Raw genomic sequence first — 19,094 nt, 5'->3', positions numbered from 1 at the left:
ACGAATTCCAGTAACTCTGTCAAGTGAATACGCAGCTCTTTTCACCTTACAGGTACGGTCAGTGTGCATATCCGCGCTAATCCCTGAGGGCCTCATGTACACCTTGTTTGTTGAATCAAGTGGAATTTTCCACTTTTCGGACAGTTTGACACCGAAAGCGTTGAGGCTGGAACATCTGAAATTGAACAGTTTATTACTGAATAGGCACATTTATTTTCAAGGTGAAGTGTTAAGAGCTGAAATGGAATGCTGGATATGGTCTCTATGAACCTCTCGTTCACGGCATTTTTGTTTGCGAACCCTTCCTGTGTCAAATTGAATTGATATAGTTATATTGTTCATTCGTCATACTTACCCTGAAGTAAGAATTACTTTACCAGGTTCTGTTTTAAATGTCAGTATAAAAGTTTATAAATGCAATTTCTTATTAAAATGCGCTAAAATCAACCTAACCATTAGGCAGTATATGAGTGATAGATGTTTTCCCATTTTCTCTTTGCCTGTCCTTCCCAGATCAGCTGTTGATGTGTATCGATGTGACGATTTAATGATCAGTTTCTGTTGTTCCATGTACTTATCCTTCAGTTTTTTTTAACTACATATTAATTCCGAGAAGTACAACCAATGAGGAATGAAAATAACGTTAACATTAGTTTAACATACGATAAGAACATCGCACTCTCACCACTGTTTAAGAATATAGTCTTGCATACAAATCAGATGTATCTAAAACCACGCAAACCTTTGACATATATACGTGTATCACTGACGAAAGTTGCAGCGTGTGACGTTTCCTTGCCTTTTGTACTAAAAATAGCAATTAAACGAAAATGCCATAACAAAAGTGTAAAGAACAGCATCAGTGAAAAGGATACCCCTTCTTATTTAGGCTGCGATAGTGAATTCAAAAATATCTTCATATTCTTGAACACAAAAATGCCATGCACAAAATTTAACAATGCAACCTCAAATTTGAAAGTCGTGTCCAGGGAGGTATAAAAGAAAAACGATGATGAATTCAACATATTTTAATTAAATATATAAAACCATTTCACTCTTCCTTGGCACTTGTTGCAATAAATGCAACATCAGATCGATATCAGTTGATTTTCGTTAATCAATTTCATTCAAATTAATTGCATTGACATTAAACCATAGAACTGTACAACAGCGAAGGTTTTGTTTCATTTTAGAGTCATCGTTGAACACTTGTACAAATAGTCTGTTCATTTTATTATAAATAATCCTAGAATGGCGCAGCATCTACGAACTGCAAAACATCTTTGCTTTCAAGGTTTACCATGACGTTGGGGAAAGGCAGTATTACTCTGAGCAATATTCCTTTACAATGAGCTCTTCAAATTCTGATCTTCATTGATTGAATCAAGGTTTCAATGAAACCAACACCTTATAGAAATACATCCCATAAACATCTATGTGAAATAAATTCCCACAACAGCACAAGAGAAATATTTATGAATAAACACACTTCTATGAAATAAAAATTAAATACTGACAGTCTATCAGCCATACACAATTTTAACCAAAATAAATTTTGTTCGTGTATCAACATTTTTTTACAGAGGGCCGTACCTTCTCTTATAGTTTAAACTACAAGAGGTAAGAACGGTAAGAATGTAGAATACATAATTTATATCTTTTTGATCTAAAACAAATGGACATCTAGGTAGAATAGTTATAATTATCCATTACTTATGTTATTGGAAGAAGAAAATAGTACACATGAAAATCCTAAAGTGAGAACCGTTGAAACTATTTTGCTTCTCCATACTTGCAAAAGCAATGGTTTGTTCCATCTAACATAAACCAAGTGCAATTCTGACTCAAAGGACATAAGCATCATTGAAAATAGTATAAATATACATGCAAGAGTAATTCTTCGTATTTCATTTGATTGTTCACTCTTGACTCTCATAAACAGTTCGTGGCTGATTTGCGATCTATTTTCCATTTCTGAATAATTATTCCAATGGTGTATGGGAAGCAAAAGCATACGTAAGGAATTTCCATTATGCTATAGGAGACCAGCCCCCAGGTGTATCAAGTAAAGTTGTGCTAAAATGGATTTGCAGAAAGTTCACTTCTGAACTTTTCCCAGCTGCGAGTCCTTCCTCCTTCGGAGGGTTTTGTTTTGAAAGATCTGTGGATTTCGAATCACTGTTCGGATCACAGCCCTAGTGCTGCAGCGTGTTTTTTCGCTTTAAGTCTCAAGTCTGCAATGCTGGAGTTTTTACTGGTGGTTTTGGCTGCTGCTGCCGCTGCTACCACCGTGGCGGATTCTGCCAAGGTGGCCAGGGGCAAACCAAAGGGCGGTGGAGGGAACATCATATAGGGCGCATGTGCAGCCAGGTGTGGGTGGAGGTGATGGTGCGCATGCGCCACGCTGTCCAACTGCAGCTGCGCCTGGACCTGAAAGGACAAGGGAGTCATGTTGCAGTGATTTTCCTGAAACAGAATAAGGAGAGAACATTGTTAAAAGATACCCTGTTCATCAAAAATAGGCAGTGGTAACAAATACTTCACTGATTAAAAAGCGAAAACGTTACTGAATATTGCATTGATCAATAGACGAGAAGGAAATAAAAGGGTTAAGGAGAGTTTGTCCAGTGCCTGGCTCTCTCAATGCTGCATCCAGTAAGCTGGGGGCAGCACAACAGATATTGTACACAGTTCCAAGACTGTATGGTTAATGGACTCTTATTTCTTCGAACGCGTTAAACCACGAAGAGTAACACAAGAGTTTTAAACAATTGCTTCTGAGGAACTGAAAGAGACAATGAAAGTGGCTCATTGAATACGGCATTTCCCCACACTTAGCGATTCTACTATTTGAACACAGTCATCGAACGGACAATATAGTGGGGTCGCAGGCTGTGGCAAACGGATTGTCTTACCAACACACTGCAGTTAGACTCTATTGTTTCCAAGAATGGTGAACGCTTTGCCTCAGAAGTGATAACGATTCCAGTGAGCTATAGCATATTCCCTGGAATGCAACAAAATGTGTCCTCCAGGGCGCCTCGCCATGCAAATAGCTCTAACCAAAAACGGAGTAAAGTACAAAAATACCACTTGAAACAACACTTTGCCCTCCCACACCATGATGGAGGAAAACCTTTGGAGAAATTCGCGAAAGTGAACAAAGTATTTGAAAAGCATTAAGAAATCTCGATTTTAAAAGTGGTAGAGATGCAAGGGACAACACCAGAATTTAATTTTTTTTAGTTAAAAATCACACAACACCAGGTTATAGTCCAACTGGTTTAACTGACCTGGTGTTGTGTGATTTTTAACTTTGTACACCCCAGTCCAACACTGGCATCTCCAAATCATGATTGTTTTTTAGTCTTTCTTAAATTTGTTGAGAAAAAAAAACTTTAAGGGCACTATCAGAAGGATGTTGTGAAACTTGAAAGGGTTCAGAAAAGATTTACAAGGATGTTGACAGGGTTGGAGGATTCGAGCTATAGGAAGAGGCCGAATAGTCTGGGGCTATTTTCCCTGGTGCGTCAGAAGCTGAGGGGTGACCTTATAGAGGTTTGAAAAATCATGAGGGACATAGATAGGGTAAATAGAAAAGGTCTTTTCCCTGAAGTGGGGAAGTTCAGAATTGGAGAGCATAGGTTTAGGGTGAGAGGGGAAAGATATAAAAGGGACCTAAAGGGCAACTTTTTTCACACAGAGGGTAGTGCCTGTATGGAATGAGCTGCCAGAGGTAGTGGTGGAGGCTGGTACAACTACAACACTTATAAGGCATCTGGATGGTTATATGAATAGGAAGAGTTTAGAGGGATGTGGCAAATGGGACCAGTTTAGGTTAGGATATCTTAAGACGAGTTTGACCAAAGAGTCTGTTTCTGTGTTGTACATCTCTATGCACTGCAGAAATTCATCAAAGCTCCTTCAACAGTACATTCCCAACGCGTCACCATTTCCATCTCCAAGAACAAGGGCAGCAAATATATGGGAACAACCCTTGGAAGTTCCCCTCCAAGCCACTCACTATCCTGACTTGGAAATATATACTTCCTTCAGTGTCCCTTTGTTAAAATTCTGGAATTACTTCACTTAAGGGCATCAAATGGATTGCAGCAGTTCAAGAAGACAGCTCACCAGCACCTTCTCAACGGCAAATAGCGATTGGGCAATACATACTGGCCCAGCCAGCAAGGTCCACCTCCCACGAATAGTTTTTAAAACTCACAATTTGTCAATGAAAGATTTAAAAAGTTGTATTTAAAATGTACAGTTAGATGTGTGCAAATGAATAAAATTCCGTTTCAATTAGTCGAACGTCTGGATAGCCCACACAAAGGGCAATCCGAATAAACGCAGTGCCGTTCAAATCTAATTCATTGACGATATGCATAGGCAAAATCAGGTTATTCTACGATATGGGAGTCCTTTGAGCAGGACGGCAATGTCATAAATAAGGAATACCGCAACTGTTCAACAGTTTTTGCAAGAGTTTAGATATTTAAAAACAGCTTTCTACGCTAAGCATGTGTCAGTATTAGCAGCATTTACTGATAAAAGGCAGAACACGCCACATAACACAGACAGTTAGGGATTAATCAACTGCAGCTAATTGAAAATGGTGACAAAAGTGGAAAAAAAACTCCCCGAATATGTCAGAGAACCTCATAGGTTTTGCTCCCCCATCAATGGTTACTTATGCTCATTTTGGGACACATTCCAAGGAGAATTATTGATAGTATGTGTTCATTATCAATATCGTGTTAGTAATAACATGGTGAGAACTGCTCAAAAGACGAGGAAGATGACATATTTAAATAATTAGTGGAATTTTATTTCCAAAACAAGTTTCGTTAAAGCAGCGACAGTACGTTAAAAGATCGTGCATCTTCCCTAATGGAGATTGTATGCAATAAGCTTTGATGGATTTATACTTGCCTGTTGAAATGGCATTCTCAAGGCTCCCACGTTAACGTATGGTGCCACTCGACAAGCTTCGAACTGACTGGTGGTACCAATGAGTACACCTACAGTAGTAAAAGGAAGTTCAAATCTAAGGAAAAAGTTCTCACGTCAGGGTGTGGAGCCATTAATCTTAATAGTTTTTGTGACTTCAGATACAATTACATCATAATGATGGAAAACATAATTCTGCTTAAAATCAGGCTACACCGTGTATGCATAATGAATGAATGAATGAATTATTGTAGCGTTTACTATTTTTGTTCCACTACCAGATACCCTCAACCTCCAACGTTCACCCACTTGCCTTTCCATAACCCCCACCTTGGCTCCAAAATCCAGACTAAAATTTGTCTCTCCTTTCGTTGGCTTATAACCTTGGTTGAAGACATTGCACATTTAAATTTTACATCAATGCATGTGTCTGGGTATTAGTAACGTTATATCACCGGATCTGTAATTTAACAAAGATACCTTTATGAAGTTGATTCTCTTGTTTTCGACATTTTGCTCTTCTGTTCTGAAACCATACCTATACGGCAAAAAATGAAGGAATTTAGTGGCAGTGATTGGCAGCTGTATCTCAGATGTACGGGTTGGACTGCTCAAGCTGACAACTGTGCTATGCAATATCCCGTCGGACTTATTAATTATTAATATGATTGACCTCGTTTATTTTAATTATCCGACTCTTACATGCACGTGCATGGCCGCCTCTTCGGAGAGAAACGATGGTGCAAGCGACCGAAAGCATGCGAGATCTTACTTTTTCCTTGATTTTTCCTGCTTCAGGCGAAATTAGTTTCATGCCCCGTTACATTGCTAGCTTAGGCTGTCATCCCAGAAGCACTAGATACAGTTTGATACCTAATACTACACCGATAATGGCCCTGACATTTGAGAATGAGCTCCATCCAATAAGATTCGGCTCATTAGCAGACTAAAATAAAAGTACTATGTCTGTAAGCAAAATAAAAGGCTCTCCTGATACTAAAGGATATCGATATCTGGTAATTAGCAATATTCAAGGTTAATATATCTATCTATAAATAATCGAATGTTTATTCCATTGTTGATTTTTGCAAGACAATATTATGCTCACAAGGACACAGATTAAAACCCATACAATAAATACCACATTAATATGTTAAGCTGCTTTGCAATTCTCAAATGAAAGTCTGGTGTTTAATTATGCATGTACGATTTCGAATCATTTCTATCTGCAAGTACCATCACATGAGGAAGTTTTTCCAGAATCATACACTGACAGAAAAATAAACGTTGCTCCGTTTCGGAACAGGGATACCAAATTTACTTTCTATCAAATTGAACTTCAGCGTTTTTCATCTTCAAATCACAATGCAATGTTTTGTTAACAAACAGATTATTTGTTTAATATGCCACTCAATCTTATGAAAACCTTTGTTCGATCGTATTCCAGTGTGTCTTAATGCAATATTTCATTGGCATGTGACAAAATAGCAAATAAATCATACTGTGGATACTAAAATGACCTTACAAAACAGTTAAAGGTATCTCTGATTGTTTCTCCAATGATTACTGTATCAAAATCCAATCTGCATAAAATGTTTTCAGATTTTCAACACGCACGTTTGGGATTAGGTTTTGTTAACATCAGAGAGCCAATCAGAATTGTCTTTAAAAGCGCAGAGACTGTTGGCAAAATATAGTTGCAGTTGATCTTGGCAATGCGTAAGCAATGACATTATAGCAGTATGTAGAATTGTTTTCGATAATTGGAATAGGTAACAGAGAAAGTTGATGAAGACGAATTATTTCAAGGCTCCAATTGTTATGATGCATTTTGAAATAATGTTGTTTGAAATATGCAGTGCTGCATGTATAGCAAATATTGAAGACAGGAAAACTTTGTAGAAACTAAAAGACACTGATCAATATAGCGTTCCATATAACGAACTAAAACTAAATTCAAATATTCGTAAAAAGGACTGCTTAGGATTTGTACAATGTACAAAGTTTATCCTCGCCCTTTCCGATGCGATAATGCAAAGCCAAATGGGAATTTGAAGGAAAAAATGCAATTTTATCGTGTACAGGGAAACTACAAGGAGTACGCAAAGCGATCGCAAAAATCTTACATCTCCCCACCCCCAACCCCCATGGTTCTTGAAGTAACAACCTTTTTCTTTTGCAGGTCTGTTTGATGGTTTTGAACGCTGGTCGATTTGTTCAGGTCAAGTTGCTGCTAAGTTTACCTCGTTATCGTATTACAAGCTGGAAACCCCCCTAAGAATACTATACAGCTTGATGCAGATGGTACTGTAACAGAGGGCGCATGCAAGCAATTTCCCAATAGCAGATGCAGCTGCCGCTGGCCTATCAACTACAACTTCTCCGAAACTTCCTGTAAATTAATTATCACTTCTTACGGCTCAAACATATTTAACTCATCATAGCGGTATACAGTGTCAACATCTGAAGGATATTTATGTAAACATATATAATTTTATTTTCATGCTGAACCTGTTGTGTGGATTTTCTCATTTGTTTCCTATGCACGTATATCTGATTATACACAGGACTGAATTACTTCTCATTGAAGTGTAGCCCACAATCTTCGTTAAAAATAAATTATAAGCTCACCCAGGAAATTAAAACGTTGTGTTACCAAATTCAATTGAGATACTTTATTTTTTTGCTATGTTCTAGCGTACCAGACGCATGTAACATATATTTGCCTTACTTGCACTCGGGCTTCTGACAGCCCCAGTCTCTGACTCAGCTCTTCTCTCATAAATGCATCCGGATAATGGGTTTCATCGAACAATCTTTCCAGCTCGTTTAGCTGCTCCAGTGTGAAGTTAGTCCGACTTCGCCGTTGCTTAATTTTTGTCTGCGCTTCTTCTTCTACTGGTTTGGGGTCTTCTTTTCTATCTTTAATGTCACCGATTCCTATAAATGACCATCAAACGCTCTAATTACACAAATGTTTAAGGTCCAGATAGCGGCAAGAATGAGTTGGACCGAGCATATAAAAAGTTATCAGGTAACTGAAACTAAAAGCAAGTTGCTTCCATTGTAATTACGTTATGATAACATTAATTAACGTAACTTCTGTCTTTTCCAGTGCACTTGTCGTTGAATTATGTATAGCTTTCTCCATCGCCACGTGTTAACGTTTTAATCCTTAAAAGAAAGCTCATCGTTCAGTATTTTTTAAGTGTTTTATTCCAGGCGACTTTCTATCATTGTCCAAGTTAACCTTCTGCTTTCATTTTTTTGTACTAGGACACACTAACGTAATAATAAACTTCGATGTTCATGGCGTCAGCCACGTTATCCTTATTAAGACAATACACAGCACATTTGAGTATTACAAATGTATTTATCACAAATAACTTGGTTTAATACATTTTAATTTTATCTCAATCATTTAAATATTCTAAATGCGTTGCTAGAAATTTACTTTACAGCTACTTTCTCTAGCTTGCGCACTCCTTTATTTGTCGACAAGAATCAAAAGCTGCAACCTGTGTTAGTTTGTGACAAAGAACCAATTTTGAACAGCTGAACTGCTATGTTTACAAACCATGATGCGGAATCTGTTAAATTATAGCTAAACAAACATTTCGAGCTTTAGATTTGTTCATATGCTTTTGTTTTACGAAATGTATAAGCAGTGTCCCAATACGCAACGAGTTCAGGCTTGAATACTCTGGTATAACGTATACATTAACCAGGTTACATAGTATTCACAACCTATTTTGGTCATTGCATTTTCAACCAGGACACCTTGTATTAGGACGATCTTTATTCCGATTGCTAAAGTGTTCGCATTTTTTGAAAGAACTAAAAATACAACGTTTACAAAAAGTGTCCACACAAAGTACTGTACAGTGACATGAGCATTAATGCGCTTTGTTGCCCGAAGCTCCGGAAACTTGCTCACCGGTGCCATTATCATGATTATTGTTTGAATGAATAGTACGTGTTTTTAAGTGGACCAGCATCTGTCAACTATATGTGTACATTAAACAGTGGTGAGAAATAAACTGTGCCACACACTACGGATAACGTTAAAATGTGAAACATTGCACTTCGCATGGAAAGGCAATCACCATTTTTTTTTGTTGCTTCAAAGTATTGTGAAGTCAGATAAAAGGAGCAAAAGAAATCGAGCAAAATTGCTGTTTGAAAACATTGTCTGCACCTAAAATGTAATGACATTCATTATATTAAGGAGAGCTGATTCATTTTATTTAACTATAAGTATCTCATTTATTATCGTAAATTAATTTACTGAAGAAAATATCGCAAAATGATTAATGAAGTGAATGTAGTTCGGGAGCTTAGTGGGTACTATATTTGCATTGTTGTAATAATGTTCGATAGTAAGTTTAGCAAACACAAATAGACAATATTCTGTAATGTGAAACATAGTCAATAAATATTGCGAAGACAAAGATTGTTTAATAAGTGCTCTTCTAAATGGCGGCCTATATAAAGTGATAGGATTTGTTTGTTAAATCATTTCTGGAAGATGATTTGGAATTGTATTCCTATATCAGGTACGTGGGGGAAACTTAGTTGTACAGCGTCTACTCTAAATATGTAAACAAGATCTGTGCCGTCATTGTCATCTATCTATCGGCAAACGTCTATAAAAAAACAATGCATTGCAACTGACGTTGAATGTTTCTTTGCTAAACCACAACCGTGATACTATTCTCAGTATATCCAAATCAAATCTGTTTAAAACCGATATTAAGCAGAATTACACATTCTTTAAAAACAGAAACCTGAAGAAGCCATTAAGTTTTTCGCAATTATCTGATTGACTGAATCTTTCTGTAAACATGCTGGCCTCTCGATATTATCGCGGACACATTTCGCTTTGCTTACTACCATGCAACTTTCACTATTTTATTTAAATCATGGATTGTATCGTAATTAAACACCAATCGTATATAGTTACGATGATTTGAGTTATAAAAAGAACCACTGACTTTTAAATGAGTACGTTAACAACTCTATACTTCGCTGTAAATTTGCTCATACTCTTTGAATATAAGAACAAGGTTCACATCGAGGAAAATAATAAGTCCATACAATGACATCGCACCCCGCGGGCCGTCTAAAGACACGCTAACTACCGCGTGTAAGAGTATGAGGCTTGTTTACCCGGATCGGTCAGTTTCGGTGTGCCGCTGTCCCGCGGTCTTTCTGGCCCGATCTCTGGCTCACTGCTCGGGGATCGAGACGCCCCACGCTGCGCGCTGATCATTTCATCCCGGCTGCCTTCACTCAGGCTCGGCTCCCGAGCCCGCACAGGTCCGCTCTCCAGAACTTCTCGATACGTGATCACATCCTTCTTTTCTTTCACCTTTTGATCAAAAGACTTCGAAACAAAAGCTGTAAGTTCTTCCATGGCTGTTCGGAGGAATATGTCCCTGTCTGTTCTTATTCTCTCCAATACATCAACCGTGCAATGTTTATCTGTGGTACGTCGTCTTGGAGTTGAAATGCAAACCTGATCTTCCAGAATTCGGTTGCTCGGAGATGTAGATCTAGTACTGATGTGCTATTGAAGTCAGACTATTTATACTTTGCAATGCTTGCCCAGCTGCGCCCCTTGTACTCAGCAATTACCTCCCCTTGTAGTCTTCATGTGTCCCCACTCCTGGAACACAGTTATCATCAGCCCCTGGGCTGCAACTCATACCTAGCGGCTGCTATTGGCCATTAATCCACCACTGACAAGCATTCGTAATTAATTTAATTAGCGAGTATTACTGCTATTGTTATTACTTAGCTAAACACGGGGGAGCTGGGATGGCACCGGGGTGGGGCCAAGAGGAATGACACATCGGAGAGCGCGGTGACTGGATCGTCCCTAAAGCCGGCGACATTAAAACAGCAAAGCACGCTAAAAATCAGGTAAACTTTTGATTTGCTTATGGTAGATCAACATGTTATTTACAGGTTACACAACGGTTAACAGCAGGGTGTTTACACAATACACGCACACTTATGGAATACTTTCAAAAATGCATACATAATGCTTGATAATCTTTTTTCTCCTGAATCGTATCCGGTTTACGTTAAATGCTTCGCAGTTGTTTTCATTGCTAATTTATATTAAATGAATGCTTACGTCGTAAATATCAAGATTGTGGTCACGTTTCTTTATTGTTGCTGGAAATAGAAATGTACAAAAAAGATTGTATTACTTCAGTTGCTGTGTTCTTGAAAGTATTTTAAATCATCAGCTGGCAGGTATTGCACCTGATAACGTGTGGAAACATTTTTTAATGTCGATTTTTTTGAGAGAAGCGTACACATTATGGCGACATCGCTGCTCAGTGCAACGTATGTGGAGATGCTTTATGTGTGTTGTATGTACAGTATTTATACTTTCCTTAACTTCATAGAAAGTACAAAATTGACCATTCATCGAGGCCAGGTGATGAACCAAGCTTTCTCTTTGTCCAATACCTTTGTGCAAAACGTGAAACATTAGAAATTTTATAAGTATTGAAGAATATGTCGTTGCTGTAACGTTTTTAAAAAATGTTTATGCAGTTTTTTTCTTTTAAGTACTGACACTGGCATGCGTAATTGACTGAAACCCGAAGTAACTTAGCTTGCAATACCAACATTTTCAAATACCCCATGACGGTTTGAAGATGAATAATTTGCACTGTTTAGGTTGTATCTCGATTGGATCAATCATGTGCATTTCTCTTATATTTTTCGTCAACTTAATATTTGGGGATATCAAATCTCGACCCTTCGTAGAAAATGTATCGAATTATCACAAAGGTGACAATAGCCTTTAGTTGGATACATAACTGTGCTCTATCTCTTTAAATGCATTTTCTGACTGATTGAGACTAATATTTTGTTGAACGTTCCAACAGGGTTGCATTTATTTAAACATATTCCATGTTCCCCATCTGAAAAAGCCGATTTGATGAAATTTGCCTGTGATTTTAATTAATAAAAGAAAACTAGAGGGAACCAGTGATCGTTTTAACATTGATGTGTAGATCAAATATTTTAATGCAGTATGCCAAAAAAGTACGGACACAAATTTGTTTTGCTAAAACAGAAACGTTGCAATGGCTAATGTTTACATAGATCCTGCAGTTCTAGATATTTTGAAAAAATGAATTCGAAGTTTACAACAAGTTGAACTGTCAAATGACGAACACAATTTAATGGATAAATAAAGCAAAGAACTGAAAACCCTAAAAATCTGAAACAAAAATAGAAATTTATTGGGAAATCCAGCAGGTCTGGCAGCATCTGAGGAGAGAAATGGAGTTACCGTTTCGGGTCTAGTGACCCTTCTTCAGAAGTTTCTTCATAATTTTATGGATGTTCTGGACTTCACAGAGAAACACTATTTGGATTGTACCAAACACGTACCACCATTTTCCAGTTTTTTTTACGGGTACTGTGGATGATATACAGACACGTGCAACATTGCGTTTTAATTCTGACCTGTTTTTCTTATTACTTCACAAATAAAATACAAATCAAATTTGTTGAATACGAAAAACAATGTCAACGGGCACTAAATTAAAGATGGTTTGTGAAAACGCAGAGATACTACCACAAAAAAATCTTACGTATGCGAAAGCACAACATCGTTCCGAATGCGATTTTGGTTTAAAATTACTCAAGGTAATTACTGTTAATGTATGGCAAATACTAAAATATAAATATCATAAATTCCTACGCGTTTTCCTGAAGCTATTTAGGGCAGACATTGGTTCAGTCTACAAAACTAACTGATCTGTTAGTGTTTGATAATTTGATAAATAAATTTAATACTCATATGGCTGCAACCTCTATTTGAACATTATTTTAATCCACAAGTCACAGTTTATGTGCAAACTGAAATTGTTTCTTTATTAAGTAGGCATAAATTGCACTATAAGATTTTTTTATTGATTCCTTTTATTACTTTAAGTGCACATAAACACTTGAGGTTTTATGATAAGTATTTATTTTAATTAGTGTGGAAGTTGCTGCATAAATACATTAACTTACAATACAAACGATGGACACCATCCGATGAGAACATTCCGGGTAACAATATCGTTTTTCACTTTTCCAGAACGTTAAATATGTTTCTGATGACGTGCCGGAATGTAAAAAAAAGTTCAACTTTCCCATAGTTATCTATATTCACTAGACATGATCGGTTCTGGGTTTTATATTTATAATCATTATTAAGTTTTAAAAGTGCGAACGCGCATACCTAAATATCTCACCATTCCATGTCTCCTAAAAGTTAAATTTTGACACCGAGAAACATATTTAACGAAGAAGTGCCATTGCCCAATTTTATGCGCTAAGGCATACCCTAAAAAAAAAACAAAAAATAATTCATGATCTATGAAACAACTATTGCACTACTTCCAGTAACGCGGCTCAGCTAATACAAGTACCAGAGTTATAAGAACGTAGCTTTTTCAAAGCGATTTATTTCCTTTTGTTTAGGCTTTGTGCGCTGAGCATCTTTCTTAGTTCTAGCACAACTGTCCCGGACACTTTTAAAAACACGAAATGTGTTAATCCTCCTTTCGTCTTAATTTTAATAACTGCTTAAACATCTCTAATTACACTGTAAGCTTAGCAATATTGCCCGTTGAGTGAAACAGAGATGGTTGTAAACTTCCTCAACAGCTGTCCACGCTGAACAGACTGAAGGTTAGCAATCGATGGCTCGGAGATTGAACATTGTCCCTTATTCAGGCTGGTGCCGATCGACATTCGGTTGAACGGGTCTGTTAAGAGATGGCGCTGTCCTCGAGCCGTGGACCGCAGTCTGTTATGTTCCGTTAAAGACCAGCGCTCGTGCAGGTATTGACCTTGAATCAATCAATAAGTCACCGAAAGGACAGTTAGATGTCGGGAACGGCTGGTAGCCGTTTGCCCCGCAGTCCGGACTTTGCCTGAATCTATGTCCATGTTGAATGCGTTAACACTGAGGCCTAGATATGATATTTCCGCCCTGACCATAATTACTAAAGTGGGCGGTGGGGCAAGGGGTTAGGGGTAATGGTTAGGAGGAGAGAGTGAGGGGTGATGGAGGGGAGTGGGAGAGGGGCGATGGAGGGAGAGGGGAGGGGTTGAGGGATAATGGAGGGGAGGGAGGGGGTGAAGGGGGAGGGGAGGGAGGGGGTGAAGGGGGGAGGGGAGGGAGGGGGTGAAGGGGGGAGGGGAGGGAGGGGGTGAAGGGGGGAGGGGGGGGAGGGAGGGGAGGGGGGGGAGGGAGGGGAGGGGGGGGTGAAGGGGGGAGGGGAGGGAGGGGGTGAAGGGGGGAGGGGAGGGAGGGGGTGAAGGGGGAGGGGAGGGGGTGAAGGGGGGAGGGGGTGAAGGGGGGAGGGGTGGGGAGGGGTGGGGAGGGGTGGGGGAGGGGGGGGGGAGGGGGGGAGGGGGGGGGAGGGGAGGGGAGTGGGGGTGAGGGAGGGGGTGCAGCGGGGGTGGGGGAGGCGGGGAGGGGGTGCAGCGGGGGTGGGGGAGGCGGGGAGGGGTTGAAGGGGGCGGGGGTGCAGGGTGAGGGGAGGAGGGGAGGTAAGGGGGGAGGGGAGGGGAGGGAAGGGGGGAGGAGGGGAGGGGAGGGGAGGGAAGGGGGGAGGAGGGGAGGGGAGGGGAGGGAAGGGGGTGCAGGTTGAGGGGAGGGAAGGGGGGAGGAGGGGAGGGGGGGAGGAGGGGAGGGAAGGGGGGAGGAGGGGAGGAGGGGAGGGAAGGGGGGAGGAGGGGAGGAGGGGAGGGAAGGGGGGAGGAGGGGAGGAGGGGAGGGAAGGGGGGAGGAGGGGAGGGGGGGAGGAGGGGAGGGAAGGGGGGAGGAGGGGAGGGGGGGAGGAGGGGAGGGAAGGGGGAGGAGGGGAGGAGGGGAGGGAAGGGAAGGGGGGAGGGGAGGGGAGGGGAGGGAAGGGGGGAGGAGGGGAGGGGAGGGAAGGGGGGAGGAGGGGAGGGGAGGGAAGGGGGAGGAGGGGAGGAGGGGAGGGAAGGGAAGGGGGGAGGGGAGGGGAGGGAAGGGGGGAGGAGGGGAGGGGAGGGAAGGGGGGAGGAGGGGAGGGGGTGAGGGGAGGAGGGGAGGGGGTGGGGGGAGGAGGGGAGGGAAGGGGGGAGGAGGGGAGGGGGTGAGGGGAGGAGGGGAGGGGAAGGGGGGGGAGGGAAGGGGGGAGGAGGGGAGGGGAGGGAAGGGGGGAGGAGGGGAGGGGAGGGAAGGGGGGAGGAGGGGAGGGGAGGGAAGGGGGGAGGAGGGGAGGGAAGGGGGGAGGAGGGGAGGGGGTGAGGGGAGGAGGGGAGGGGAAGGGGGGAGGAGGGGAGGGGGTGAGGGGAGGGGGTGAGGGGGTGAGGGGAGGGGAGGGAAGGGGGGAGGAGGGGAGGGGAGGGGGTGAGGGGAGGGGGTGAGGGGAGGGGAGGGGGGGAGGGAAGGGGGGAGGAGGGGAGGGGAGGGAAGGGGGGAGGAGGGGAGGGGGTGAGGGGAGGGGAGGGGGTGAGGGGAGGGGAGGGAAGAGGGGAGGGGAGGGAAGGGGGGAGGGGAGGGGAGGGAAGGGGGGAGGAGGAGGGGAGGGGAGGGGGGGGAGGAGAGGGGGGGAGGAGAGGGGGTGAGGGGAGGGGAGGGAAGGGGGGGAGGGGAGGGGGGGGGAGGGGAGGGAAGGGGGGAGGAGGGGAGGGGAGGGAAGGGGGTGAGGGAAGGGAAGGGGAGGAGGGGAGGGAAGGGAAGGGGAGGAGGGGAGGGAAGGGGGGGAGGGGAGGGAGGGGGGGAGGGGGGAGGGGAGGGAGGGGGGGAGGGGAGGGAAGGGGGGAGGGGAGGGAGGGGGGGAGGGGGTAGGGGAGGGAAGGGGGGAGGGGGGGAGGGGGGAGGGGAGGGGAGGGAGGGGGGGAGGGGGGAGGGGGAGGGGAGGGAGGGGGGGAGGGGAGGCAGGGGAGGGAAGGAGGGAGGGGGGGAGGGGAGGGAAGGGAAGGGGGCAGGGGAGGGAAGGGGGGAGGGGAGGGAGGGGAGGGAAGGGGGCAGGGGAGGGAAGGGGGGAGGGGAGGGAGGGGAGGGAAGGGGGGAGGGGAGGAGGGGGGGAGGGAAGGGAGGAGGGGGGGAGGGAAGGGGGGAGGGGAGGAGGGGGGGAGGGAAGGGGGGAGGGGAGGGAAGGGGGGAGGGGAGGAGGGGGGGAGGGAAGGGGGGAGGGGAGGGAAGGGGGGAGGGGAGGAGGGGGGGAGGGAAGGGGGGAGGGGAGGGGAGGGAAGGGGGGAGGGAGGGGAGGGGAGGGAAGGGGGGAGGGAAGGGGGGGAGGGGGGGAGGGAAGGGGGGAGGGGAGGGGGGGAGGGAAGGGGGGAGGGGAGGGGGGGAGGGAAGGGGGGAGGGGAGGGGGGGAGGGAAGGGGGGAGGGGAGGGGGGGAAGGGGAGGGAAGGGAGGGGGGGAGGGAAGGGGGGAGGGGAGGGGGGAGGGGAGGGAAGGGAGGGGGGGAGGGGAGGAGGGGGGGAGGGGAGGAGGGGAAGGGAGGAGGGGGGGAGGGGGGGAGGAGGGGAGGGAAGGGGGGAGGGGAGGGGGGACGGGGGGTGGGAGGGGAGGGAAGGGAAGGGGGGGGGAGGGAAGGGGGGAGGGGGGGAGGGGGGGGAGGGGGGGGAGGGGAGGGAGGGGGGGAGGGAATGGGGAGGGGGGGAGGGAAGGGGGGGGGGGAGGGAAGGAGGGGGGGAGGGGAGGGGAGGGGGAAGGGGGGAGGGGGGAGGGGAGGGGGAAGGGGGGAGGGGAGGGAAGGGGGGAGGGGGGAGGGGAGGGAAGTGAAGGGGGAAGGGGGGGAAGGGAGGGGAGGGGATGAAGGGGGAGGGTGTGCAGGGTGAGGGGAGGGGGTGAAGGGTGGGGGGAGGTCGAGGGGTGGGGGGAGGTCGAGGGGTGGGGGGATGGGGGGGGGAACGGCGAGGAGGGGCGAGGGGGGGAATGGCGAAGGGGGGAATGGAGAGGAGGGGCGAGGGGGGGAATGGCGAAGGGGGGAATGGAGAGGAGGGGCGAGGGGGGGAATGGCGAAGGGGGGAATGGAGAGGAGGGGCGAGGGGGGGAATGGCGAAGGGGGGAATGGAGAGGAGGGGCGAGGGGGGGAATGGCGAAGGGGGGAATGGAGAGGAGGGGCGAGGGGGGGAATGGCGAAGGGGGGAATGGAGAGGAGGGGCGAGGGGGGGAATGGCGAAGGGGGGAATGGAGAGGAGGGGCGAGGGGGGGAATGGCGAAGGGGGGAATGGAGAGGAGGGGCGAGGGGGGGAATGGAGAGGAGGGGCGAGGGGGGGAATGGCGAAGGGGGGAATGGAGAGGAGGGGCGAGGGGGGGAATGGCGAAGGGGGGAATGGAGAGGAGGGGCGAGGGGGGGAATGGCGAAGGGGGGAATGGAGAGGAGGGGCGAGGGGGGGAATGGCGAAGGGGGGAATGGAGAGGAGGGGCGAGGGGGGGAATGGCGAAGGGGGGAATGGAGAGGAGGGGCGAGGGGGGGAATGGCGAAGGGGGGAATGGAGAGGAGGGGCGAGGGGGGGAATGGCGAAGGGGGGAATGGAGAGGAGGGGCGAGGGGGGGAATGGCGAAGGGGGGAATGGAGAGGAGGGGCGAGGGGGGGGAATGGCGAAGGGGGGAATGGAGAGGAGGGGCGAGGGGGGGAATGGCGAAGGGGGGAATGGCGAGGGGGGGGAATGGCGAGGGGGGGAATGGCGAGGAGGGGCGAGGGGGGGAATGGCGAGGAGGGGCGAGGGGGGGAATGGCGAGGAGGGGCGAGGGGGGGAATGGCGAGGAGGGGCGAGGGGGGGAATGGCGAGGAGGGGCGAGGGGGGGAATGGCGAGGAGGGGCGAGGGGGGGAATGGCGAGGAGGGGCGAGGGGGGGGAATGGCGAGGAGGGGCGAGGGGGGGGGAATGGCGAGGAGGGGCGAGGGGGGGAATGGCGAGGAGGGGCGAGGGGGGGAATGGCGAGGGTGGGGAATGGAGAGGGTGGGGAATGGAGAGGAGGGGCGAGGGGTGGGGAATGGCGAGGGTGGGGAATGGAGAGGAGGGGCGAGGGAGGGAAGGAGAGGAGGGGCGAGGGGGGAAATAGCGAAGGGGGGAATGGAGAGGAGGGGCGAGGGGGGGAATGGAGAGGAGGGGCGAGGGGGGGAATGGCGAGGGGGTGAATGGAGAGGAGGGGCGAGGGGGTGAATGGAGAGGAGGGGCGAGGGGGGGAATGGCGAGGGGGTGAATGGAGAGGAGGGGCGAGGGGGTGAATGGAGAGGAGGGGCGAGGGGGGGGAATGGAGAGGAGGGGCGAGGGGGGGAATGGAGAGGAGGGGCGAGGGGGGGAATGGAGAGGAGGGGCGAGGGGGGGGAATGGCGAGGAGGGGCGAGGGGGGGAATGGCGAGGAGGGGCGAGGGGGGGAATGGCGAGGAGGGGCGAGGGGGGGAATGGCGAGGAGGGGCGAGGGGGGGAATGGCGAGGAGGGGCGAGGGGGGGAATGGCGAGGAGGGGCGAGGGGGGGAATGGCGAGGGTGGGGAATGGTGAGGAGGGGCAAGGGGGGGGAATGGCGAGGGTGGGGAATGGTGAGGAGGGGCAAGGGGGGGGGAATGGCGAGGGTGGGGAATGGAGAGGAGGGGCGAGGGGGGGGAATGGCGAGGGTGGGGAATGGAGAGGAGGGGCGAGGGAGGGAAGGAGAGGAGGGGCGAGGGGGGGAATGGCGAAGGGGGGAATGGAGAGGAGGGGCGAGGGGGGGAATGGAGAGGAGGGGCGAGGGGGTGAATGGAGAGGAGGGGCGAGGGGGGGGGAATGGCGAGGGGGGGAATGGAGAGGAGGGGCGAGGGGGGGAATGGAGAGGAGGGGCGAGGGGGTGAATGGAGAGGAGGGGCGAGGGGGGGAATGGCGAGGGGGTGAATGGAGAGGAGGGGCGAGGGGGTGAATGGAGAGGAGGGGCGAGGGGGGGGAATGGAGAGGAGGGGCGAGGGGGGGGAATGGAGAGGAGGGGCGAGGGGGGGAATGGAGAGGAGGGGCGAGGAGGGGAATGGAGCGGAGGGGCGAGGGGGGGAATGGCGAGGAGGGGCGAGGGGGGGAATGGCGAGGAGGGGCGAGGGGGTGAATGGCGAGGAGGGGCGAGGGGGGGAATGGCGAGTAGGGGCGAGGGGGGAATGGC

General features: G+C 47.4%; 2 protein-coding genes across 2 annotated transcripts in view; one reads left to right on the top strand and one right to left on the bottom strand.

The window, feature by feature from the left end:
* Window positions 1–1,052: 1,052 nt before the first annotated feature.
* shox2 (shox homeobox 2) lies at window positions 1,053–10,693 on the bottom strand. Its single transcript, XM_072572744.1, has 5 exons — window positions 10,123–10,693; window positions 7,685–7,893; window positions 5,434–5,491; window positions 4,936–5,024; window positions 1,053–2,466 (listed from the first exon to the last, which is right to left on the bottom strand). Exons 1-5 carry the CDS (start codon window positions 10,367–10,369, stop codon window positions 2,188–2,190), a joined length of 882 nt encoding a protein of 293 aa, XP_072428845.1. The 5' UTR covers window positions 10,370–10,693; the 3' UTR covers window positions 1,053–2,187.
* Window positions 10,694–13,664: 2,971 nt separating this feature from the next.
* The window catches only part of rsrc1 (arginine/serine-rich coiled-coil 1), a 503,072-nt gene continuing 497,642 nt past the window's right edge, over window positions 13,665–19,094 (top strand). Inside the window, exon 1 of the mRNA XM_072572745.1 lies at window positions 13,665–13,815. The gene's annotated coding sequence lies outside the window, so the exon portion shown is untranslated. The remainder of the gene's footprint in view (window positions 13,816–19,094) is intronic.

This window comes from Chiloscyllium punctatum, chromosome 6 (assembly GCF_047496795.1).
Source record: "Chiloscyllium punctatum isolate Juve2018m chromosome 6, sChiPun1.3, whole genome shotgun sequence".
Lineage (NCBI taxonomy): Eukaryota > Metazoa > Chordata > Chondrichthyes > Orectolobiformes > Hemiscylliidae > Chiloscyllium > Chiloscyllium punctatum.
This window is presented reverse-complemented; position numbering and strand designations above follow the sequence as displayed.

Bases quoted from the DNA above. Each gene is read 5' to 3' on its own strand.
- shox2 (XM_072572744.1), bottom strand. From the start codon at position 10,369: ATGGAAGAACTTACAGCTTTTGTTTCGAAGTCTTTTGATCAAAAGGTG. The intron at 7,894-10,122 runs GTAAACAAGCCT...GGTCATTTATAG, and splicing joins ACCGAAACTGACCGATCCGG to GAATCGGTGACATTAAAGAT. The intron at 5,492-7,684 runs GTAAGGCAAATA...TTTGCCGTATAG, and splicing joins TGTCAGAAGCCCGAGTGCAA to GTATGGTTTCAGAACAGAAG.